Source organism: Caretta caretta, chromosome 7 (assembly GCF_965140235.1).
Source record: "Caretta caretta isolate rCarCar2 chromosome 7, rCarCar1.hap1, whole genome shotgun sequence".
Taxonomy (NCBI): Eukaryota; Metazoa; Chordata; order Testudines; family Cheloniidae; genus Caretta; species Caretta caretta.
The window spans coordinates 79171807-79198118 of record NC_134212.1 but is presented as its reverse complement, the minus strand read 5'-3'; the positions used below and the strand labels follow the sequence as shown (position 1 = coordinate 79198118).

The 26312-nt window shown below is 43.6% G+C and overlaps 1 protein-coding gene across 1 annotated transcript in view; it reads right to left on the bottom strand.

The window, feature by feature from the left end:
* REEP3 (receptor accessory protein 3) overlaps nt 1–25624 on the bottom strand; it is a 56417-nt gene extending 30793 nt beyond the window's left edge. The window contains exons 1-2 of the mRNA XM_048856076.2: nt 25473–25624; nt 9528–9600 (exon numbers count right to left, since the gene is read on the bottom strand). Coding sequence (XP_048712033.1) covers nt 9528–9600; nt 25473–25504 — 105 coding nt within the window. The 5' untranslated portion in view covers nt 25505–25624. The remainder of the gene's footprint in view (nt 1–9527; nt 9601–25472) is intronic.
* Between the last annotated feature and the right edge of the window lie 688 nt (nt 25625–26312).

The following is a 26312-nucleotide window of genomic DNA, read 5'->3' as shown; positions in this document are numbered from 1 at the left end:
ATGACACTTCACAGTCACTGTGATGCTGACTAGCACATGAGACAGTTCTGATGTCCCATTCTCCAGAAAAACTACTACTGCAAAAAGTAAGAAGTCTGTAGATTTGCTATAGTAGCCATACTCTAAAAACCAAGTCCCTATTCATATATCTAGAGGCCTGCTTCTAAAAAAGCCAATCAGACATCATTCTGAAGGACTATATATTACCAATAAGATCTGATAAGCACATGCAACCAAAACATATTCTTTCACTATTGTGCTCCATATTGCTCATGTCAGGTTTAGACTGCACTGACCATTTCATTAAAATCACAGCTCTAAACTCTATTACTTTGGTGGACTTTTTTAAACCCAATTTATTCCCAGTAAGTAAAGGAAAGACAAGGGATTTGGTTATGTGATGGAAGCCAGTTACATAATCTCCAGACATACGAATTCTCTCCTCTGCAATAAAACCTCATTTTCAGTACAGAATGCTGTCTACCGGTGCCAGTTAACAAGTCACTCTTAAAATTGAACATAACTATACTTGATTTTTAGGCTTATACGGTAGTATACAGCCAAACACCCTAATTTGTGGAAGACGTTCTGCAAGTTGTCAGTAAAGGTAATACATATCTATAGCACTGCTTGCCACAAGCAAAGAGTGGCCTGCTCTTAAGTTATGCAGATGAATGAAAATATTTTTACTACCAAGATTATGTAGATATAGCTGTGAGTAAAGTTAAGTACATACGTGTTTGTAGCTTAAGGGGCTAAAATTTTATTTTTATTAAAAATTTCAGAGGAATAAAGTTTGTCACTTCTAAACAAAACTCCTTCAGTGTTAACAACATTTAGACTTCCAATATATTAGAGCTATTCTGAACATACACACCCCTCCCCACCCACTCCTGAAGTGTTCAGAAATAGAAATAGGGTCCTAAACCCATGCTGAAGTGTTCAAATACGGATTTTTTCCTATATGACATGAATGATTCAGGTGTCAGAAAAAAGTCTGTAAATCTGAAGTGATAATTTAGTAAGTTTCATGCTTCAAATGTTCATCTGCAATGAGAAAGACAAGTATGGGGGCGCCTCATTAGCATCCTTACTGTGGTAACACCACAAACTCAAATGCAATTGATAAGCAAATACCTCATTCTATATTTGCAACTACCACCACCCTTATATTGTACTTCCACAAGTTAGGAAAGCCAAAATGCTTCAGCCAGATTTATACTTCATCAGGGTTTGTAGTTGGAACACAGGCTCCAGAATGACTTCAAATGACTTAGGAGCACAAATTTCGGTACTATTGTGAATACTTTGGCTTGTGTGTAAACAAAACGCATATACACCACATTTCTAGTTTAAGGCTTTAATCTAAAATAGCAGAAGTAAAAGTTCTCAAATTAGCTTTATGATCTTTTGACATGATTTTAACCATTTTCATTTTAAATGAAGTGACTTAAATTATATTGATATAAACTGTTCTACTCTGCTACAAAGCAATATTACCATTTCATGAAATATTTGTGGATCTAAATCAACTAAATGGGAAGTAGTGTGGATACATAATACCTCACTCTAATAGCAGTATTTTCATTAAATATTTTATGCACTGAACATTAAAGAAACGCACGCTAACTGGACTTTGCCATAAAAACACTAAAATAAAAAATGGAATTCAATATTATTTGGCATTACTTAGCTGTCATTTCAATTGCCCTTGTCATATAGCTGAACCAATCTAAAAAGCTATGATACTCTTAATATGCAAAGCCTAAAAAAACCAAATACTTTAATAAAGCTGTACTGATTCACAAAGTGATTTATTAAGTATTCACAAATCTAATCGGTCTGAAAGGACCTTCATTAGTAATTTAGATCCAGATATGTAATCACCATTCATCTAAGTGACCTGCATAAGGTACAGCAAAGCTAAGCACACTTCAGTAATTGCTGGAAGAATGCATTTATTCAAAATCCTTTGAGTTTTACAACCATCCATTTTCTCTTTGAATGGTACTGGAGTAAAGCCAAATGCAGCTTCATATTTGGAATCTAATTATCAGAAAAACCTAAGTGAAAAACTTTAAACAAACAGCTACTATACTTTACAATTGGTTCTCTCTCCATTTTAACATTGGACAATTAGCTGAAGCAAAGACACAGCATTAAATTAAATCATGGCTTTGTCAGAATAGCAAAATAAATCTTGCAATTGCTCCCCTGACTTCAGTCAATCAGGAAAGCTCAAAAATCAAACCCAAGCATTCAGAAGAAAAGTCAGCAGTTCTCAATTTTATTTTATAATAATTTAGGTAATATCTTAGAATACAGAAGAATCTAGAAGACTTGCTCCCCTCCTGATTACAACTGTAGATCATCCCTCTGGTAATTACAAAAATTGCTTACATGGAAGAGTAGTAAGAAAAATTATATATTTTTAGATATTTAGTTGCAGCATAGTTAATTACACTGTCTAGTCCAGCATGGCATTTTATTTCCCCTCTTATCTGTTCTGTTCCCTCCTATGCTACCTGAAACCCCCTTTGTCTCGTACTGCCTAGTCCTCTTCTCCCTGTACATTTGCTTTCTCTCCTGGACATACCGCCTAGACAACCACTTGATCCTCTTCTCCCCTTGCTCTCTTGGGTAAAGTGTCCCACTGCTTCAATCCCATCTCCACAGCTCTCCTACATATTCCTCTGCAGGTGGCTGGAAACTGCACTCTCATTATTGGCTGTGTCTCAGAATGGCAGCTACCATTTTCCTCTCTACTTAGGTGGCAGCAGACCCTACTCAAGGCTTTTAGGCTGGCTCCTCTTCCTCATTTTTAGTAACTTAGAGAGACTTCCAGGCTCCTCTTCAAAATATAAGAAGAGTCAGGACACCATGTGGCCAACCATGTACAGACCATCTGTGATAAATGAAGTAGAGGGAGGGTAGCTCCCTTTTATGAACACCCCGCCAGCAGCTATAAAATCCCTCTTAGTAGCAGTCTCTAATTGCTCTACCTGTAAAGGGTTAAAAAGTCTTACTGCTATGCACAGGTAAAAGGAAAGAGTGGACAGCTGGCCAAAGGAGTCAATGGGAAGGCTAGAACTTTTTAAAATTAAACAGACTCCCCTTTTGTCTGTCTGTCCTCCGGGGGAGAGGCAGACAAGGCAACAGGTATGCTCTGAGAAGCTTGGGCTAGGTATCGGGGGGTGGGGGGAATCAGTATCATACCTAGAAACTACTCATTTAAAACCCCAGATATGTTCTTAGATCAGGAAAGGTCTAGGAAGATGCGATTAGGTTTATCCCTTTTATTTCTTTATGGCTTGTGGATTCCTCTGTGCAAACCCAAGTGCTTTTGTTTTGCTTGTAGCCTTTAAGCTGGATCTCAAGGAAAATATTCTCGATGCTTAGATCTTGTAAAATAAATAAATAAATAAAAATCTAGCAACAGCCTGAGTAGATGTATTCTCTTTTTTTTCTTTTAAAAATAAAAATTTACCTTTTTTAAGAACAGAATTGGATGTGTGTGTCTCAAGAGGTTTGTGCACATGTTTAATTAGCTGGTGGCAACTGCCGATTCTCCTCCCCCTTCTCAGTTCTTCCCCCATGGGGAGGGGCAGGGTGGGGCTTGAGTGTACCCCACAGAAAGGAATTCTCAAGAGCGCCTTCCTGGGCTCTCAAAGGGGTTCTGCACTTGTGTTGTGGCAGCATCTACCAATCCAAGGTCAGAGAAAAGCTGTTACCTTGGGAATTTAATACAAGCCTGTAGTGGCCAGTATTAATTTTTAAAATCCTGGTGGGCCCCCATCTTCTACACTTGAAGTGCCAGAGTGGGGAATTAGCCTTGACTTATCTAAAGATTAATTTATTTAACCATGTACACACCATTAAGTTTCACTCAAAAATTCAAAATTCACTACCTATTTATTTCAAATGGAAGACTGTTCCTTTTCACCATGCCCACCCCCCCACTACTGCCATACTCTAAAAAAATATTAAAAAGATAATTTTCACCTCCATTGTAGAGACGGCCAATCAATGTGGAGCTCTAGTTATCCTAACCCTGCAGAAAACTGGCATGCAAGAATCCTAGGGTAGGTCTATCCTACCCGCTGCATTGGCAGGTAGGATTGATATATTGGGGGTTGATTTATCACATCTAGTCTAGACGCGATAAATTGATCCCCGAGCGCTCTCATGTCGACTCCAGAACTCCAACACCATGAAAGGCGCAAGTGGAGTCAACAGGGGAGCGGCAGCAGTCGACTCACCGCCGTGAAGATGCCATGGTAAGTCAATCTGGGTACATCAACTTCAGCTATGCTATTCTCGTAGCTTAAGTTGCGTACCTTACATTGACTCCTCCCCTCCTCCCCCATGTAGACCAGGGCCTAGGAGCTGCAATTGTGGGAAACCACACCTCATTACACCCTAACTAGGTGTTTCCTTAATGCCTAACTAGTTCCCTTAAATGCAGTCAGTATTTAAGGAATACTGCCAAATCACATTTATGCCTGAAAGATTTTTTACCTACTGTTTACAAGATTACCACAACTTCAAAATTAGGATATTACTTTTGTCTAGTCAGCTTCACTGTTTCCCCTGGGTAGTCAATGTCACGTATTTGGACAGTCACACATCAGCAATGGGAAAAAGCTTAAAGAGGGAAATGTGGTTTTCAAGCCACAAAAACTGGCCAGGAAAAACAAGATCAGGTTTAAATTAGGGCTGTCAAGCAATTAAAAAAAGTAATCGCAATTAATCACCACTGTTTAAAGAAATGGTATTTTATTATTTAATATTTTCAGATGTTTTCTACATTTTAAAATATATTGATTTCAATTACAACATAGAACACAAAATGTACAGTGCTCACTATGTGTTTATTATAAATACTTGTGCTGTAAAAAAACAAAAGAAATAGTATTTTTAAATTCACCTCATACAGGAACTATATTGCAACCTCTATCATGAAAGTTGAACTTACAAATGTAGATTATGTACAAAAAATAACTGCATTCAAAAATAAAATGATGTAAAACTTTAGAACCTACAAGTCCATTCAGTCCTACTTCTTGTCTGTCTGAGTGACTGGCTGAACAAGTCTGTTTACGGCTGCAGGAGATAATGCTTCGGGTTCTGTAGTTTCTGCATCAGACTGTTGCTCTTTTAAAACTTCTGAAAGCATGCTCCACACCTCATCCGTCTCCGATTTTGAAATGCACATCAGTTTCTTAAACCTTGGGTCGAGTGCTGTAGCTATCTTTACAAATCTCACATTGGTACCTTCTTTGTGTTTTGTCAAATCTGCAGTGAAAGTGTTCTTAAAATGAGTATGTGCTGGGTCATCATCCGAGACTCCTATAATACGAAATACATGGAAGAATGCAGGAGAAAGAGCAGGAGACATACTATTCTCCCTCAAGGAGTTCAGTCAAAATTTAATTAACGCATTTTTTTTTTTTTAAAACAAGAATCATCAGCATGGAAGCATGTCCTCTGGATTGGTGGCTGAAGCACGAACGGGGGATACGAATGTATAGAATATCTGGCAATACTAGCTACAAAAGTCCCATGTGAACGCCTGTTCTCACTTTCAGATGACAATGTAAATAAGAAGCGGGCAGCATTATCTTCCATAAATGTAAACAAATTTGTTGGTCTTAGTGATTGGCTGAATAAGTAGGATTGAGTGGACTTCTAGGCTCTAAAGTAGGGGTAGGCAACCTATGGCACGCGTGCCAAAGGCAGCACGTGAGCTGATTTTCAGTAGCACTCACACTGCCCGGGTCCTGGCCACCGATCTGGTGGGCTCTGCATTTTAATTTAATTTTAAATCATAGACTCTCAGGGTTAGAAGGGACCTCAGGAGGTCATCTAGTCCAACCCCCTGCTCAAAGCAGGACCAATCCCCAATTTTTGTCCCAGATCCCTAAATGGCCCCCTCAAGGATTGAACTCACAACCCAGAGTTTAGCAGGCCAAAGCTCAAACCACTGAGCTATCCTTCCCCCTTCATTAAGAAATGAAACTTCTTAAACATTTTAAAAACCGTATGTACTTTACATACAACAATAGTTTAGTTATAGACTTATAGAATGAGACCTTCTAAAATGTAAAAATGTATTACTGGCACACAAAACCTTAAATTAGAGTGAATAAGTGAAGACTCGGCACACCACTTCTGAAAGGTTGCCGACCCCGCTCTAAAGTTTTACATTGTTTGTTACATAACTACACTCAGAAATAAAACAAACAAAATCTACATTTGTAAATTGCACTTCCATGATAAAGAGGTTAGATTACAGTACTTGTATGAGGTGAATTCAAACAATTTCTTTTATCATTTTAACAGTGCAAATATTTGGAATAAAAATATAAAATGAGCACTGTAAACTCTATTCTGTGTTGTAATTTAAATCAATATATTTGAAAATGTAGAAAAACCATCCAAAAATATTTAATAAATTTCAATTGGTAGTCTATTGTTTAACAATGCGATTAAAACTGCAATTAATCATGATTAATTTTTTGGAGTTAATAGTGTGAGTTACCTGTGATTAATCGACAGCCCTAGTTTAAACATTAAAAATTCTTTAAAAACTAAGTTTTGAAGTTGGTGTCACTTAATATATACTTCTACTCTGAAACATGACTAAAAAGCATCGTTGGGCTATTTTCATAGAATCATAGAAATTTGAACTAGAAGGGGCCTCAATAAGTCATCTAGGCTGGTCCTCTGCACTGAGGGAGGATTAAGTATTACCTAGACTATCCCTGACAGGTATTGGTCTAATCTCTTCTTAAAAAACCTCCAATGACAGAGATCCCACAACTTCCCTAGGTAATTTGTTCCATTGCTTATCTGCCCTTACAGTTAAGTTAAGCATTAAGAAAAAGCTTCCTAAATCTCCCCTGCTGCAATTTAAGTCCATTACTTCTCATCCTGTCCTCAGTGGATAAGAGCAGTTTATCACCCTTTTCTTTACAACAACCTTTCACACACTTGGCGACTTATATCCCCCCTCAATCTCTCTTCTCCAGAGTAAACAAACTCAAGGTTTTTAATCTTTTATCATGGATCATGTTTTCTAGACCTTTAATCATTTTAACTGCTCTTTTCTGGACCTCTTCCAGTATGTTCCACTCCTTTCCCCAGGTGTGGTGCCCAGAACTGGATACAATAGTCCAGCTACAGCCTTCTCAGCGCTGAGCAGAATGGAAGAATTACATCTCATGTCTTGATAACTGGTTGGTGAAATATAAGTATACAACTCTCAACCAATTTGGGGTTTGTGCTCTGCTTCTTAACAATGTCCTGAGGTTGCTAGTCATGCTCTGGAGCCAGCATGAGATAGCTCGACAGAGAATATCTGCACCTTGGTTGGTATGGTTCCTAGGGATGTAAAAGTTTAAACTGTTAACCAATAAGCTTAATGCTTATCGGTTTCAGTTCAGCTGTCGCCCCGCACCCAGGGTGGCAGGCAGCAGGGCCCCATGTAAAATGTGGGTGTGCTGCAGCACCTCCCACACCTTTACTTCCCTGGTTAAAATGTTTAACCAACAGAATTTTAATAGGTTACACGGGTAGGTGTTTTATACGCTATTTACATTCCTAGTGGTTCCACCTTTCATTTTCTGAGTTCATAGGTGATGGAATCTTAAGACTCCCAAATGCTACTTGATTAGCTAGCTGCAATGCCTCACACACCCTCTGTCCATTCAAGACCAGAAAGATGCAATTATTTCTTTGAATGCAGACCTTGCTATTGTCATTCATGCCTTTGTCACTATGGGCTTGTCTACACTACCTGCCGGATAGCGATCCGTCCGGCGGAGGTCGATCAATCACGTCTAGTATAGCTGCGATAATCGACCGCTGAGTGCTCTCCCGTCGACTCCAGTACTCCACCAGAACGAGTGCAAGCAGAGTCAATGGGAGAGCATCAGCTGTAGACTTACCGCAGTGAAGACACCGCGGAAGGTAGATTGAGTACATCAACTTCAGCAACGCTATTCACGTAGCTGAAGTTGTGTATCTTAGATCGACCTCACGTGGTAGCGTAGACAAGCCCTGAGACTGGACTAATGCAGTGTAATGTTAAATCCATGACCTATGATCTGCATTGCCTACTGTCCGGTTTCTGGGTGGAACACAAGGTGTTGGTTTCGAAATGCTAGTTGGCCTAGAAACTGCCAGAGACACCATTGATTATTTGTTGTAAACCCCAGCTATACTTTTGGGAAAAGGGAGACTTCATTTTCTAATGGCCAGGAAAAATAAAACTATGTGGACTAAAGAAACTAATAACTGGCATTACTATATATGTTTTCTTAACTATTAAGGACACCTAAAATTATTGGTAGGAGACCTTCTTATATTTTATGCATAATACAAATAGTAATATTTCTGCGGGGCTAATGAAAGCCTTTGATATTTGCAACCCCTTGGTCTTCACAAGGTTTTCACAGCACAGACAGTTGTGGAGCAAAAACAATTATGTTGACATAAAATGGAGTAGAAATCTGTTCAGTCTTGACTATTTTGTTTCAGAAGTGCTAACATTAGAGAAAAGCCATAAAAACCTCATGGAAGTCAGAAGACATGACATGACTGACTATACCAAAGGGAAAGATTTGTTGAGTAAGGTGGTAAAGCATGGTTCTACTTGAAAACTTAAGTAGCACCAACCTCTCCAACCTACAAAACCAAGGAAGTTAGATGCTAACAATACTTAATGTTTCATTAAGGCAGCATAGTTAAGATCACAAAGGCTATATCTACACTACTGCCAGATCAACACTTCCACAATCGATGCACCAGGGGTTGATTTAGTGGATCTAGTGAAGATCCGCCAAATCGACCGCAGATCGCTGTCTGGTCAACCCCGGTACTTCACCACGAACGAGAAGAGAAAGGTGAGTTGACGGAAGAGTGTCTCCTGTCAACCCAGCGCTGTGTGGACACCACAGTAAGTTGACCTAAGCTAAGTCAACTTCAGCTACGTCATTCATGTAGCTGGAGTACTGTAACTTAGATCAACTTACTGCAGTCGTGTAGACATAGCCTTAGTCAGGAAACTCAAAAACTAAACATCTTACAACGTCAGTCCCCAATCCTGCAAACACTTATGCACATAAATAACTTTACACACAACTACACTTAAAGTCAATGAGACTACTCAAACATACAGTCATATAACTAAGTTGGCAAAACCAGGGACCTAGCTTGACCATGGTACGTATTATTGGAACATATTTTATGTTGTTCTTCATATACCATTATTATGTGTGTTATGCTGTGTGACTTATATGGAAACCTTAACTTCGTTTCTAAATTAGCTAAGCATTCATAAGCATATATAATGATGTTATAGTCATAATTTTTGTACCTAATATTTATGAAGATCTATTAAAGTTGTGTCACGCTTTCATGTGACCAATGTGTTACACTGAATAACTTGGTGAAATTTATTTCTGCTAAGTTTCAATTGAAGCATTATGTTTCATTGGACAAAACAAAACAGAAGTGGGACTTACATATTCCTTCACATTTTTTGTCTTCACAGCTTTGTAAGAATAATAAGCAGGGTACAACATCCCAAACACCAGCCTACGGAAAAATAAATATTTTTAAAATCTGACAAACTGTATATAAAACATAGCAATAATCTCAGATATACAATGAAAAGGGTGAACAACCTAGCAACAGCACTCTAATAGCTTAAAACAAAATAAAGATTTTACAGCAGTTTGAAGGAAGCTTTGGGCAATGTATAATGGTCCTGCTTTAACTCAGGGATGGCTAAAATGACCCTGTAGAGACTGATCTATTTCTTAGGACCTGCCTCTTTAACAGAAGACTGTAATATTGCCAATTAAAGAAAGTGCACTAGTAGCAATGGTATGCGTTTCAGGTGTCGTTCTACCACACATCCACATGTAGCTCCATGGTAAGTGTTGTCATAGCATTGCCCTTCGGGGAACTATTCTGCAAGTGCAAACTCAGCTCCTTGAAACAATGATTTGTGGGTGGTTTTGAAATAGATTCTACACTACCAAGAGAATTATGGAAAGTCCAAATCCATTTTCCTGGAACTCCCCAGGAAGCGCCGCCATTTCTACAACGTATTGCTGAGATGGAGGCAAATCCAAATGGTAGAAGCTCAGATTTTGCGCAGACAGCGAATTTCTGCTCCAAGTTTTGAAAGTTTCTGCACCCCTCCCCGTCAAAACGGAAAAGAAAGAAAGAAAAAAAAAAAAAGGACGACCCAGGAGTGTGTTCCAGCAATGCACGCTGAGAGTCAGAGCAAGACCAGCAGATAACTGAATTCATACTACTGCCTCATGAGAAGCTGTATTCTCTTCACCCCTACTAATTTGTCATGGTAAAGAGCTTTTAAATGAGAGCCACATAAGCATGGATTCGTGGGACAGTGAATTGAGACATGGAATCAACAGCAGGGGTCAGCAACTTACGGCACGCGTGCCAAAGACAACAAGTGAGCTGATTTTTAATGACACGCTGCTGCCTGCTGGGTCCCAGCCGCCAACACCGCTCAGCCCGCTGCCGAACCCAGGCCAAGACCTCAGCAGGCCGCAGCGTGCCATTAAAAATCCTGTCTGCCCCAGCTCGCTCTTCTCCGTTGCACTCCATAGGTTTATGGAAATGTGCTTAGGAGTGTAAATGATGTAACTGGAATATGCTTTATGCAAAAGGTCTCTTGTAAGGTATCATTACAAAGCTTATAATCTACTGAGTGCATTCATCTTATGTGTATGAATGTATCATTCTTGTATCTGAAGCTAGAAATATGAAGTGTTACTCTGAACTCCTATTGTAACTATGCAAAGTGTGGGCCATTAATGGTGGTTTAGAACAGTGGTCCCCAACATTGTGCCCGCCAGGGCGTTTTTATGTGCCCGTAGGACATGCTGCTGGAGAACCGGCCACTGAAATGCCGCTGAGAAGCATTGCCATTTTTCAGCAGTATTTCCGCGGCTGGTTTTCCGGCAGCCGCACTCGTCGGTGGCATTTTGGCGGCGGAGTGTCCGGTGCCCACCACAGCCTTTTGAGAATAGCAATATGCTATTCCCACAGAAAGGTTGGGGACCACTGGTTTAGAATCTTGATGGCTCCAATTAACCAGGACAATTGACTGTAAATGACTGTTTACGTGTAAGCCTTCCTGTGTTCATGTGAGTTAGGCCGGAAAGAATGGAGGCTTGGGGTCTCACAGGACATGTGACCATGTTACCTGGTACTGGAATCCATCTTAAACCTGGTGCTTTTCCATTTAGAAGGAGGGATGGGGTCCCAGAGAGACAAAAGATTCCCGCCTTGTGCCAAAGCCATAAAAGGGGGCTGCCAGACATGAGAAATCCCCTAGTTGCCACCTGAGCTAGAACTAAGGGCTTGTCTATATTGGCACTTCACAGTGCTGCAACAAAAAAACACATTCCCCTGAGAGCAGCAAGTTTCAGCGCTGTAAATTGCCAGTGTAAACAGTGCACCGCACTGGTAGCTACGCCTCTTGTGGAGGTGGGTTTGTTTTTTTGTTTGTTTTTTTTTAATAGCGCTGGGAGCACTTTAGCATGGCAGCACTTTAGTGTTGCCAGTGTAGACTAGCCCTAACAAGGGAAAGGATTGGGACTGACTAGGAAGGAATCTAGTCTGTGAAAGAAGCTTATCGGAACATCGCTGAGGGTGAGATTTTATCTGTTTCTAAATGTATTAGGCTTAGACTTGCATGTTTTGTTTTATTTTGCTTGGTGACTTTTTTCTGTCTGGTATTACTTGAAACTGCATAAATCCTACTTCTTACACTTCATAAAATCATTTGTTTATTAACAAACCCAGAGTAAGTGATTAATACCTGGGGGAGCAAACAGCTGTGCATCTCTACCAGTGTTATAGAGGGCGGACAATTCATGAGTTTACCCTGTATTAGCTTTATACAGAGTATAATGGATTTATTTGGGGTTTGGATCCCACTGAGAACTGGACGTCTGGGTGCTGGAGATAGGTAACCTGCTGAGTGGTTTTCAGTTAAAGACTGCAGCTTTGGGGGTGTGGTTCAGACCTGGGTCTGTGTTGCAGCAGACTAGCTTTGTCTGGCTCAACAAGGCAGGGTTTTGGAGTCCCAAGCCATCAGGGAAAAACGGGCTCAGAGGTCATTTCAGCACATCAGGTGACAGTCCCAAGGGGGTCTCTAACTGAACCCGTCACAGGCTAGCGTTGAGTGCACTATGATTCTATCAGATGGAGGTATGATGGATTGGTTTTAGCATTCGCAGACGCACCCAGAGACCCATTTGGAGATACATTGGGACGAGAGGGCTTCACCACTGGACTTTTCAACTGTGGCCACAAATAGCTTTGGTGATGTGTGAAAGGGTCGAGTCCTGTGGAATGCCAGTGCACAACGGACATCAAGGGAGCACAAGGCCTTGTCAGTAAGGGAGGAGTGTGGTTTGGGGCAGAAAAACAACAGGTGTATGCACTGATTTGGCAGGAAGGGAATGGGGGGAAGCGTAGCACAAATTTCCTGTCCAGGGGAAGAGGAGAGCATTGCTCTGCGAGTCCTCCCTTAGAGCAATTGAGAGTCTCATGAGGAGCAAAGAGGTCCCATCAGGGAGGGAGGGTGCCCCACTTCACAAAAGAGGTACAGGAGCATGACATCGTGTAGCTCCCACTTGTGCTTGAGGTAGACTCCTGCTGAGCATGTCAGCCAGTGAATTCTGGATGCCTGGTAGGTATACTGCTTGAAGCGTCACATAGTTCTTGACGCACCAGTTCCAAATCCAGACCAACTCAGAGCAGAGGGAGGGAGACTGCCCTGCTTGTTGATGTACACCTCTGCTGCTATGATGTCAGAGAACAGTTGAATGTGGAGGCACTGAATGAGCGGGAGGAAGGCTTGGCACGCTTACTGGAAGATCGAACACATGTGCATCCTGGCTTCCTGTGGCATCCACACATCCCGAGCTGTGAGATGGCCTAAGTGGGCTCCCCAACCCGCGAGAGAGGCATCTGTCACAATGCTGGCCTGTGGTGTGAGAGGGGTAAAGGGGGTGCTGATCATAATCTTGGAGAGATCAGACCATCCTGTGAGGGAAGACAGCATGGCCTGGGGAACTGACACCCTGGACTCTATAAGGTTTCTGTTGGGTCCATGATGTAGAGGAGCCATGCTTGAAGACAATGCATATGGAGACGTGTGCAGTGTCATGTATGTGCAGGCTACAATGTGACCAAGGAGGGAGAGACAAAAGCTGACCATGGTGAACTGTCTGTGACATGCCCACTATGACAGCTATCAGTACTACAAAGTGGTCTGCCAGGAGAAAAGCCCTCTCCACATTTGAGTTGAGTTGCACCCCAATGAAGCGTATTGGTGTGTACGTGTCAACACTAACTTTTCCTCATTAAACACATATACCTGGAGATGCTAGAAGACTGAAGACTGAGGATCGTGGAGATTGCTTCCTGTCACAATAGCAACACAAGGAGCCAGTCATCGAGGTAAGGCATTACTAAGTAGGCTAGTTGGCGATTCTGGGATGCTAGCATGGCAAAGACTTCAGTGAACATTCTTGGCACTGTTATACCAAATGGGAGGACCCAAAAATTGGTAATGCTGGTGCCCTACCTGAAAATAGAGGAACTTGCAGTGTGCTGGGTCAATGTGCAGGTGAAAGAAAGCGTCTTCTATGTCAAGAGTCACAAACCAGGCTCTCTTGGATAGGGAGGGGGGATAATCAAGCTAATGTGAATTTGGACTGTCTGATCAACAAGTTGAGTACCAGAAGATATAGAATGGGGTGGTGCCCTCTGCACTTTTTCAGGATGAAGAAGTAAGGTGAGAAGAAGTCTCAGCCCTTGTAGTGAGGTGGGACAGGTTCTATTGCCTCCTTGAAGAGTAGAGCGTGTCTGCATCTTGTTGGAGGATCTGTTGATGAGATGGGTGCGGGGGGAGAGGGGGGGAAGAGGGAGTTTGATACAGCAGGAAGGAGAGGAACGCTATGGAGTCTCTGGGCTGAATGATCTCGCCCCAATAGTGAGCAAATAGGGCAAGACAGCACTCAAAAGACAATATGGGATTCCAGGGGTGGCATTGGTGGAGGTTCATTGGGTCTCAACCTGCATGTCAAACTGAGGCTCGGTCTTCTGCTGGGAAGTAGTTGAGGAGATGGCTGTGGCAGAGGTGGGGAAGGAAGGCTTCTGTGATTGGTGCTCCTGTTGGCGCAGACAGTAGACTGGGCAGGTAGTGTGTGGAGGTGGGCAGAAGGGTTGTTTCTGCTGTCTGTGTCTCAGGGCCAGAGTACATATACATCAATGGACCATAGTGTGGCTGTGGAGTCCTTCAGCAAGTGGAGGGATTCATCCCTCTTATCATTGAACAGCTTGCACTCATCAAAAGGGAAACCCTCAATCGTATTTTGGGCCTCACTGGGGAAGCCGAACGATTGTAGCCAGAAGTCTCTTCGCATAACAATCCTGGTCACTAGAGAGTGAGAAGACATGTTGGCTGCATCCACAGCTGCCTGAAAGACCACGTGGGTGACCATTATCCTTTGTCTAGCAGCACCTGGAATTGCTGCTGTTGCTCCGGTGGCAGCTTGTCCTTGAACAATACTAGCCTATTGTAATAGTTAAAGTCCTACTTGGCTAGCAGAGCCTGGTACTGGTGACTCAGAATTGTAGTCCTGCAGAAGGCTAGACCTTCCTGCCCAGGAGATCCAGTCTCTTAGCTGCCTTGTCCAGAGGAGTAGACTTTTATGGTTGCTGCCATGCCCATTCCATGGCCTCTTGGACAACCAGGGAGCTCAGGGCAGGGCAGCTGATGGATGAAAAGAAAATCTGGCCCTTTAGAAGGCACAAAATATGTCCTCCCCACCTGTTTAGGTGTGTTTGGGAGGGGGCACAAAGCAGGGGTATGCCACACTGCTTGTGCCAGCTGGAGGATGGCCTCGTTGATGGCTAGGGCTAGCCTAGATGGCCCCTGGGTTGAATAACGTCCAGGAGTTGTTGATGTGAGTCCTGAACCTCCTCCCACAGGATTCCCAGGTCTGCCACTACTCTCTGCAGCAAGTCCTAGGATGACCACTGCCAATACAGTGAGAAAACAGGAGGAGGATGATCACCTCATCCAGCAAGGACGACGTTCCAGTCGGGGCCAGTAGTACTGGTTTGATGTCTCCCTCTTTTCCATACACTGATGGCACTGGTGGGTGCGCAGGAGACAGCCAGTAGGATGCCTGAGATAGTACCTGGTGCCTGTGGTAAGGATTCCAAAGTCCCCAGTATGGTCTAAAGCAGGGGTCTCAAACACACAGAGCTATTTCCCGTGACTCAAACATAGGCACCGACTCCCCACCTCTGCCCCCTCCCCCTCCCGCAGTGTGCCACATCCCCACTCCTCTGCCTACCTCCCAGTGCTTCCCACTGCCAAACAGCTGTTTGGCAGCGCTTAGGACTTTCCAGGAGAGAGGGGGGAGGAGCGGGGATGCAGCACGCTCAGGGGAGGAGGTGGAGAAGAGGTGGGGCAGGGAAGACATTAGCTGGATCAGCAAAACATAACCCACTTCTGGCCCTGCTGCTGCCAGCTCCCCCACACATGCTCTGGGGAGGAGGGCAGGCAGGCGGGCTCTCGGAGCTGCTGTTTAAAGCAGTGTTTACAGTCACTCTCGCTCTGGGGGGTGGGGATGTCTGCTGCATGCATTTCAATGAGCTGCTTCCACAATCCTCTGAAGTTCACCTGAGTCAAACTGCCCAAGCTTGACAAACAGCCTTGCAGCTCCAAGCTCCCGACCAAGCCATTGAGTCTGCTCTTCCTGAATCCCCAATCCCCCCTCCAGCTATACCCCGACTCACACCAACCCTCGGCCAGCTCCTTTGCCACTCTTCAAATCTCCCCTCCCTCAAGGGAAGGCCAAACACACCCACCATTGAAATCTGTCCCCATTGATCCCATGCACAGTGTGAAACGCTGGGGAAGAAGGGAGCCAGGAAAGCAGCAGCAGCCACTCACTGGGAAAAGCTCTTTTCCTTTAAGCCTGGGAGGGAGGGAAAGGGAAGGTGAATCAGAAATATCACAGGGGGGAGGGGGGACTTTTAATAGCATACTATATTACAAAGTATAGTCAAAAATGAAGAGTATCATTGTATGAAAAGGTTTCAGTGATGTGGCCCTCGGGCCAATGTACTAGTCCTCACATGGTCCTCGTGGTGATTTGAGTTTAAGATCCCTGGATTAAAGGAAGGGCCCCTCAGATGTGGTGGGCCCCACAGAAAGGGGTACCAGGCCTCTGTTGATTTGTGCAGTCTATAGTGGTATCCAGGTGAAAGGTATGGACATATGGTATACAGGAGGTCAGACTGGGAGATCTAATGGTCCTTTCTGGCATTACTCTATGAAACTACTAACTCCATGTGTTGTATGGAGAAACTGTTTTTATTCCTTAATGCTATCTGAAGCATTCTGGATCCATTTCAGGCTCCAATGCTTTTGATAGTAACAGAGTGATGGGCAAGCGGGAGGCGGAGACAGTATTTTACACTTATTGCTGTGCACCCAAAAAATTGCACTGCACTCCGCAGAAAATAACCAATTTTTACAGATACAGAGGGCAAGTCACTGACAAGTACACTTAAGGTCACATGTTAGTGACAACTGTGAATACAATCCAAGTCTTTTGGCTCTTTTGCATTTTGTGTTCTCATCACTGGACCATATTATTGTTTCCCTTTAGAGCGTGCACCCTCAGTTCAAACGATGTATTATGCTCCAGGCTTTGGAAACTCAAGGAGACAAACAAGAAAACCTTTCAGCATGCTTCCCAAAGGTTTAACACAACTCAACATTATAAATCATTTATTTGGTGCAGACAATGGAAGTTTCAAGCCAAAGTGGTTTGTACAACATTTAAAACATATTATAATTTAAAACAAAACCAAGCAGCATTTCAAGTGTTACACGATGCTGGGTATTTTTATCATCACTAACAAAACTTTTATTCAAACATCAATTTCCCACATATTTTGTTTAAAACCAGTATTAAGAGTACTGTAGATGACAAAACTAGGAATAAGAAAAGGAGTACTTGTGGCACCTTAGAGACTAACCAATTTATTTGAGCATAAGCTTTCGTGAGCTACAGCTCACTTCATCCGACGCTGTAGCTCACGAAAGCTTATGCTCAAATAAATTGGTTAGTCTCTAAGGTGCCACAAGTACTCCTTTTCTTTTTGCAAATACAGACTAACATGGCGGTTACTCTAAAACTAGGAATGGAGTTGCAAGTCAGTGTGTCACCTCAGTTAAATGCAGACAAGTGCAAAATGTGTGTTAGGTGGGGACACGTTTTAAGCAGTGGACTGACACTAACATCATTCACCTCTACAGTGACTGGTCAGTGTTCTAAGCGTCAGAACCAGACTGAACCACATCTGAATCGTGGACAGAAGCTGAGACTTATCTACCCTCAGAGCCATTCAGGTGCCTCCAAAGTAATTTAACAGCTACCAGGTTTTTGTCAAACACATTTAAAACTGGACTGAGAAAAACGTTTATTTAAAAAAAACAAAAAAAAAGACCATGTTGAGAACAATCCTACTTTGGAAGGTAATACATTACATGGCACAACCCATCTGTCACCAGCTTCTACACTTAAGTGGATTACCAGAAAAATTCCAATAGCGTCTCTGGGCAAAGGCAAAGCTATGTTTAACTACAGTATGAATTGTAGGTTTCAGAGTAACAGCCATGTTAGTCTGTATTCGCAAAAAGAAAAGGAGTACTTGTGGCACCTTAGAGACTAACCAATTTATTTGAGCATAAGCTTTCGTGAGCTACAGCTCACTTCATCAGATGTATACTGTGGAAAGTGTAGAAGATCTTTTTATACACACAAACCATGAAAAAAAATGGGTGTTTACCACTACAAAAGGTTTTCTTTCAACTCCAGGGTTTAAAGGCTGCTGCACTTACCCATCCATCTCTTCCTTTAATATTCCAGGTTGGAGAAATAAATCGTGATTAAGGCTACGTTTTAGTCATGGGTATTTTTAGTACAAGTCATGGGCAGTAAACAAAATTTCACAGCCATGACCTATACATGACTTTTATTATATACCTCTAACTAAACCTTAGGCCAGGATCCACACTGGGGCTCAGTGCATGGCCCAGGACCCCCGCTGGGGCTCGGGGCAGGCTCCCTAGCCAGCTCCAACTAGTATGTCTCTGCAGCTCCTAAGGGGAGGGGCGACCAGGGGGGTTCCGGGCACTGCTCCTGCCACAAGCACCGGCTCCGCAGCTCCCACTGGCTGGGAACCGCAGCGGTGGCACCTGCAGGTGGAGCCCCCTTGCCCCTCTACCTCAGAGCTGCAGGGACATGGCAGTGGGAGCTGCCCCCTCTCCCCTGTGAGGTAAGTGGAATCCATGACTTGTGTAACAGACACTCAGCCATAGTCATGATGAGTTCTAGTAATAAGTACAAGTGACAGGAAGACAAGAGAATCTTCAGTTCTAATATGGACCAATAAATTATCTTTTGACAATCTATCTGACCTTCCAACTCAATCAAACCAGTTGGCTAAGCTGTATGTACAATATTACAGCTTCTTCTCAGTTAAAAAGTCCCATGTATGGGAGACCTTTCATTTCTAAAGAGCATAATGTGGTAACTAGGGAAAAAAAACAACAGTCTGTTTTTCACAGGGTTTTTTTTTTTAAATAAAGAGGACATCTACTTTTGTTTATGTAGGACACATCACATTATTATTATTAGTGCTAAACATGCTGCTACAGAATAGTCTCATCTCACCCATACCAGGCTGTAACTGACACCTAGCATATAGATAATTTAGTTTCAAGTTATGACAACATATTGTCTTCCAGTAACTGATATATACACAATTGCTAAGACCCTAAAAGTGAGAAAGAATGCTTTGATTCAAACTTCAAGATCAGAGAAAAGTTTTTAAACAGTAGAAGTCACCAAAACATGTAGAAACAAATCCACTCAGTCCTACTTCTTGTTCAGCATGTGACTCAGATAATGAAAATGAACATTCGTCGGTCTGCACTGCTTTGGATCATTATCAAGCAGAACCCATTATTAGCATGGAAGCACGTGCTCTGGAATGGTGGCCAAAGCATGAAGAGGCATACGAATATTTAGTGCATCTGGCACGTTAATACCTTGCAATGCCATGCAAATGCCTGTTCTCACTTTCAGGTGACATCATAAACAAGAAGCAGGCCGCATTATCTCCTGCAAATGTAAACAAACTTGTTTGTCTGAGCAATTGGCTGACCAAGAAGTCAGACTCAGTGGACTTGTAGGCTCTAAAGTTCGACTGTTTTGTTTTTGAGTTCAGGGGTTTTTTTTTGTTTTTTTCACACACACAATTCTACATTTGTAAAATCAACTTTCATGATACATAGATTTCAATACAGTACTTGTATGAGGTGAATTGAAAAATGCTATTTATTTTTTCATTTTTCAAGTGCAAATATTTGTAATAAGATATAAAGCGAGCACTGTACACTTTGTATTCTGTGTTGTAACTGAAATCAATATATTTGAAAATATAGAAAAACATCCAAAAATATTTAATAAATTTCAATTGGTATTCTATTGTTTAACAGTGATTAAAACTGGGATCACAATTTTTAATTACAATTAATTTGAATTAATCACGAGTTAACCGTGACTAATTGACAGCCCTATAATAAAGCACTTGCTTAGACAAGTTCAGATATTTCATGAAGGATTAGTCAAAGCACTGACAATATATGGGCCAGTTATTTTAACCCCTTCTAGTATTATTCAAAACTGTCCACATATTAGTCAAAAGTATGTACTCCAATCGTGGCTCTGACCTGATTCCTTCCAGCCCTAGCAGTCACTACATATCACTGTAATTTTACTAAATCTGAGATGAGTCTCCTGAAATTGAAGTCTATTCTAGAGAAACTATAATTTAGGTTGTTTTGTTTTAAAGACACTTGGGGCAAATGTAGCAAATCCACTGTCTGATAATAGATCAGCAGAGGGCCAGGTTATGTCTGCTTCAGATGAATCTGCTGCGGCTCTTCTGACTACCAAATAGAAAGCAGGTGGTCAGCCAGGAGGCAAAGGTTCTATGGCAGTTGGGACAACAGTTGGAGACCTGGAGGGACACCAATAAAGGCAGCTGTTCCAGGAGGCTGCTCAGGATGAATAAAACCAGGGTTTCTGGAGTTGTTTGTGTGCAATCTGGTCTGTCTCTATTTAAAATATACAGGACTCATGTAGATATTCTATAGATACGAACAACTGCACCATACCCAATTCAGTTACATTATTTCCCTTTTCAAACACTAGCCAACTCAACTTCTGCAAGGCCCTGAAATAAGCACCGTTTGGCTGAGGGGCACCAATGTTTATATCTTTCCCACTGTGTCATTCCATTTCCAAACCCACAAAACTGGGTCCAGCAGAACATGGCCGGGGGTAGGGGGGCAGGGCAGGGCAGGGCAGGGCAGAGGAGCAGATCAAGAAGCAAGAAAGGAAATTTATCAGGGCAAGGAGCCAGAGCAAGCTTGGGAGTTGGGTGAAAGAAGCAGAAGCAGGAAGGAATCAAAGACTGGAGACCATTTAATTGAAAGCCGGCTCTTATAGCTGGGGCCCTACCAAATTCAAGTCCATGAAAAACGTGTCACAGACCATGAAATCTGGTCTCCCCCTCTCCTGCGTCAAATCTGGTCTTTTGTGTGCTTTTACCCTCTAGTATACAGATTTCACTGGGAAGACTAGCGTTTCTCAAATTGGGGGTCCTGACGCAAAAGGAAATCACAAGGTTATTTTAGGGGGATTGCAGTGTTGCAACCCTTACTTCTGCACTGCCTTCAGAGCTGGGTGGCCAGAGAGTGGCAGCTGTTGGCCGGGCGGCCAGCTCTCAAGGCAGCACCCCGCCAGCTGCAGCACAGAAGTAAGAGTGGCAATACCATACCCTGCCATCCTTACTTCTGCGCAGCTGCTGGCAGCAGCTCCGCCTTCAGAGCCGTCTCCTGGCCTGCAGCCACTGCTCTCCAGCTGCCCAGCTCTGAAGGCAACACCGCCGCCACCAGCAAAAGTAAGGATAGCAATACCGCAATGGCCCTACAATAACCTTGCGACCCCCCACAACTATTTTTGGGGTCAGGACCAATGTTCCCTCTAATTTTTGACAGGCCGTGTACACAAAAAAATTTCTTCTGTGCAAATTTTTGTGCACGCGGTGTTTCACCGTGTGCCCAGATTTTAGGATCTGTGTACACATGCACACGCACACAGCTTAGCAGGAACAGTGGTCAGGACCCCTACAATTATACCACCATGAAATTTCATATTTAAATAGCTGAAATCATGAAATTTAGGATTTTTTAAAATCCCATGACTGTGAAGTTCACCAAAATGGACTGTGAATTTGGTAGAGCCCTACTTATAGCATGCCCCATACCTTCTCCTGACCTCCTTCCCCATTTCCCACTCCAGCTCCCTTCCCTCACCAACTCCATTTCAGTTTTTACTCCCCGAGCCTCACACAGGACCTGTTCGCTTGCCTCACAGTCCCTTAGTTTACCCTCCTGGATGCAGTCATCCATCCTCCTGCCTCCACCTTTCTGAGATACTGGATATAGCCACTTTGTCAGGGATCTGCAGCTAGGAAATGGGGCAAGCAGAGTACGAAGGGGGTCTTAAGACCTGTACTTTTAAACATCTCCCCTTCTCCCAGAAAAGACAAAAATTATCTGAGCCTCTCAAGGAGAGTCAATGAAGAGCAGAACTCACACTACATACTGCCTCAGTTCTCCCCTTCCTCCCCATAAAAATCTGAAAAGTGGGGATAACAACCTGCTTCTTGCACAAGCTGCTGTAGCATTAATTTACTTTTAAGTCTCTGGATGAGAGATGTGCCAACTACAACATTCAGTCATTTTGTGTAAAATAATGCCCAGCATCATCATTATGGGCCATATGTCATAATTACAAACTAAGGTTCTCAGCCATGGCTAGTCTAGGACTGCTGCTTTCAACAATACATGAAACTACTACATGAGATAGCTGACTCTGCTTTTTTAACCCACTGAAGTTCTTATCAAACATTATATTGCTTTGTATTAATTATATGTGACCTAATGCAGTAACAGAAATAAGTGGAAGCAGGTGACTGCATACTTAGCTACACATTTGATATGAGCATGTTTACATATGACTGTATGCATTGAGTATTTGAATAGGGATGCTTGCAGTCACAGTCTACTTTACCCATCAGCGATCTAAACATTGACTAGCAATATCTTTGACTACAACATTTGTTTGCGAACTGGGTAAGTTGACTTAAGATTTTTCTGGACTCATTTAAGCATCCGCTATCAAGACTGAACAGTTAGTTTGGGGCTTTGTTCTGTGAAGTTTGTCAAAACAAATAAAGCTTAAGTTACAGGGAAAACTGTCAAAATCCAAAATGAGGGATAAGACAGCAGCAGAGAAACAAGCTCAACAACATGGGAATGATTTCCTTACAACAAATAAAAAGTTTACAGCCTCAGCTTCATGACTATTACTGTAAATAGAAACAGCAAAAAATATCAGCTTCATGAGAGAAAAGCATTTTCTTGAAAATGGATAGAGATTATCAAGCAGTTTAGGTCAAAGTGTAGGCATTTTCATTACAATATAACAGTCAATATTTGAATACGGAAAAGGCCCAACACTTTTCACTTTTAGAATTTATCCTCTTAAGCGCCATCTTACTGTTGGCATTAGGAGCATCCACAGGAAAGCTAGTACACCAGCACATCTCTCCTCTTCACATTTGTTTCCTTATCTTTTATGGCCATACACTCACTCAGCAGCCCTCCCACCCTCTACTCCAACACCTATTTTTTTTTGGTGCAGCCAGGGAAGCACTATGGGATGTGCTAAACCCGGATCTCCAGCACCATGGTAGAACGCAGCCTGGATAGAATAGGCAGAGATACCATGCAGCTCTACAGGCCTTCAACCCCCCCCCCCCCCCCCCGCCCGCCCCCCACCGGTCCCCGTAGAAAGGCTCAGAATCCAGGCTGCAGTACCCCTCCCTGCTGCGTCCCTGTCCACAGCTTTCCACAGGGCTCCCCTGTTGGACAAGGATTGGGCACCACAGCCCATTATTGCTTGAGAGAGAAGAAGGTCACTGGCCACAGGCAGGTTTGCAGGAACACAGACAGGGAAGCAAGCACTGGGGTTGGATGGACCTCTCCCTGAGCAAGTCGCAGTGCTTCCTTCCTTAGTTGCAGCCTAACAAATCTGCCTATGACTGAGGTCAACCACCCCCCCGCAAAAAAACACCTAACCCCCCCCCCCCCCCCAGTTGTCTATATGCAGCATGACAGTTGCTAATATCCGAATGCCATTAACACTGTAGTCAATCAGATAGGATTGGTTCTCAGGTAAGTGCTGCTGATAACCAAAAGTCACCTTTATCAGGATTGGTAGCATCCCTTGTATTCTGTTCTTGTGACAAGTTTCTTTGGTGAGGTTTTTTTTTCTTTTGTTCCTAGTAAGCATTTTGAACCCTGTGAAATTTAAGAGGTCACACTGCAGCTGTTCCTAAAAATTCTACACCATTCTTTAAAACTGTTACTGGACAAATGTTTTAAACAGTTAACTTGCTTATTTTTTTTTAAGTATCACATGTTATGGAAATGTAGCTATTATTTAATACAATAATTATGTTTAAGCTATATGCCTATTGTATACTCTAATAAGGGGGGGGAGGAAAATGGCCAATCACATTGTAGGAGAAGCTCTGGTATCACACAAAGCTACTCTTGGGTTAGTATGTAGATATATCAATTATACTTCAGGTCAGGAAACTGATTGCCGCCATAAATTCAGCAGATTTAGCTTACACAATGTTAGCAAAGTCTGAAGGTGTAATGTTATAGACTAATTAATAGCTAAAACCCCACCCTCTCACACAGGTGTGCCAGTTGGGCCAAATACTCCATCATCTGTGTAGTCTCCCTACAACAACCAAATTGTTATATGCAAATTAGCTGTAAAGTCAATGTGGTGATTGGTTTAGTTACCTATCTCTGATATCACAATGGTCTAGGACTCTTGAAGCATTGATACCTGAGTATACCCACACAAGTCAAAATGGCTGATACTTAAATTGTAGGATAACAAACTTCAAACCCCAGTGAGGATAGCTGAACATATCACCAGGTTCAAAGAGCCCTCAACCATGCTTATAGCTCTGTCCATCACTCACTCAGACCTTGCAAGTACCAGAGTGGCAATCCTGGAATCTTATTCTATAGATACCTATTAGCCAGGGGCCTGGTTGAGTCTCTCCCCAACTCATTATTACATCTTTTTAATTTTATTACAGCACCTTTTTAATTTTAAGCACCAGCAATCTGCTTCCATTTTGGTTAGGTGGAGCCCAGGCTTCCTGTATAAGCCCCCCCTTTCCCCAAAGTTTCCCCAGTGCCTAATAAATGTAAACCCCTACTCCTTACACCATCACCTCATCCATGCATTAAGACCCTGCATTTCTGCCTGTCTAACTGGCCCTGGGCATGGAACTGGAAGCATTTAAGAGAATGCTACCATGGAGGCCCTGGACTTCAATCTCCTACCTTGCAGCCTTCATTTGGTCTCCAGGACCTCTCGCCTATCCTTCCCTATGTCATTGGTAGCTACATGTACCACAACCACTGGCTCCTCCCCAACACTACACATAAACCTGTCTAGATGTCTCAAGAGATCTGCAACCTTTGCATCAGGCAGGCAAGTCACTTCTCCCAGTCATCACATACCCAGCTATCTATGTTTTTAATGATCAAATGGCCCATTACTAATATCGGTCTCTTCCTAATAACTGGAGTTCCCTCCCCCAGAGGGAGACACGAAACGTTTCCATGCGTTACTAAGCCGCTGGAAGCATAGGCAGACAAAGGTCAAGCCCACACATGACCGAAGCAGGCTGCCCGAGGGCACAGGAATCTGGTTCAGGCTGTCACACTGGGAGCAGGGAGCCCTCTGGAGACACAGCCCTGGGGGCCCATTCCCCAGGACTCGGCTCCCCTCCCCCCAAGCTGTCTGCACGTTACTGCAGCGCAGGAATGTCAAGTGACAGCAACCAGACAAAGGGGCCGAACCGGGGACACCAGGCCATAAATGCCGCCCACTGTCAGGGGCCCAGGAGCAGAGAGGCCACCGGGCGGCGCTTCGGCTGCACAGGACGGCCTTCGCGTCCCTCCTTGATGGCACTAAGGAGACGCTAACAACAGCCCCGGGGGCGCACGGCTGAACCGCGCCAGCTGCGCAGGGGCCTCGGCAGGCTCGCCGTGGTCCCCGGCCGCGAGCCATCCCCCCCAGGCCGACCCCTGCCCACACAAAAGAGGAGACACTTGGGCTCCCGAGCACAGTCCCCACAGGAGACCGGACCGGGTCACTTACACAACCGCTCGGGAGATTATCCACGACACCATCCTGGCCGAGGCAGCTGCCGCCTCCCGCCGCCAGCAGCAGCTGAACTCCAGAGCCCGGCCCTAAGAGGCTCCACCCCGCGGGACGCCTTCCTTCCAGGCCCTGCAGCCCCACTCACTCCACGCCCAGGCTCGGAAAGACCACGCCTCTACAACGTGATTGGCTGCTGTTAGGTTGCACAAGCGCTGTGGTCACATGCGACGGGGCGGGGAGCGGGCCATTCACATGGTCAGCGCATGCGCCCAGCTTTCTCTGGGCGGGGCTGGGTCCCCTCTAGCATTAGCCTGGCCCAAGGAAGGGTTCTGATGGGGGTGGGGGGAACAGCTCTGCCGCCTGCGTGGACCGGGGTCTGGAAGCCCGCACTCTTCAGCGGGCGGCGGGCACCTCGGGGTTGCTCATGTCTCTTCAGAGCCCCCAGCACGGAACAGAGCCGGTGGAGACAGGGCCACCGGGTGGGGGAGGGGACCAGTCTTTCTCCCAGGAAGACAAATACAACAGCAGCCGCCTTATAGGACCAGTGAAGGGGTCCTGGTGCGGGATATTGGGGGAGAGGCAGTCCGGTCTAATTAAAGGCTAATAACGGGCATCTCCAGCTACCTGCCTGTGAACTGGCCAAGTATCACCACAGCAGAAAGTTAAAACTGATTTTTTTCAACATCCTAAATTAGTTCTCCAGCTGGTCAGTTCTAGGCTTGTAATGATTTAACTCACCGCTATGACTCAACCACTGAGTTATAGCACAAACTAGCTAATTCTTCTTTAACATTGTGTTCAAGTGAGATGTAAAATGCACACACAAATGAGATTATT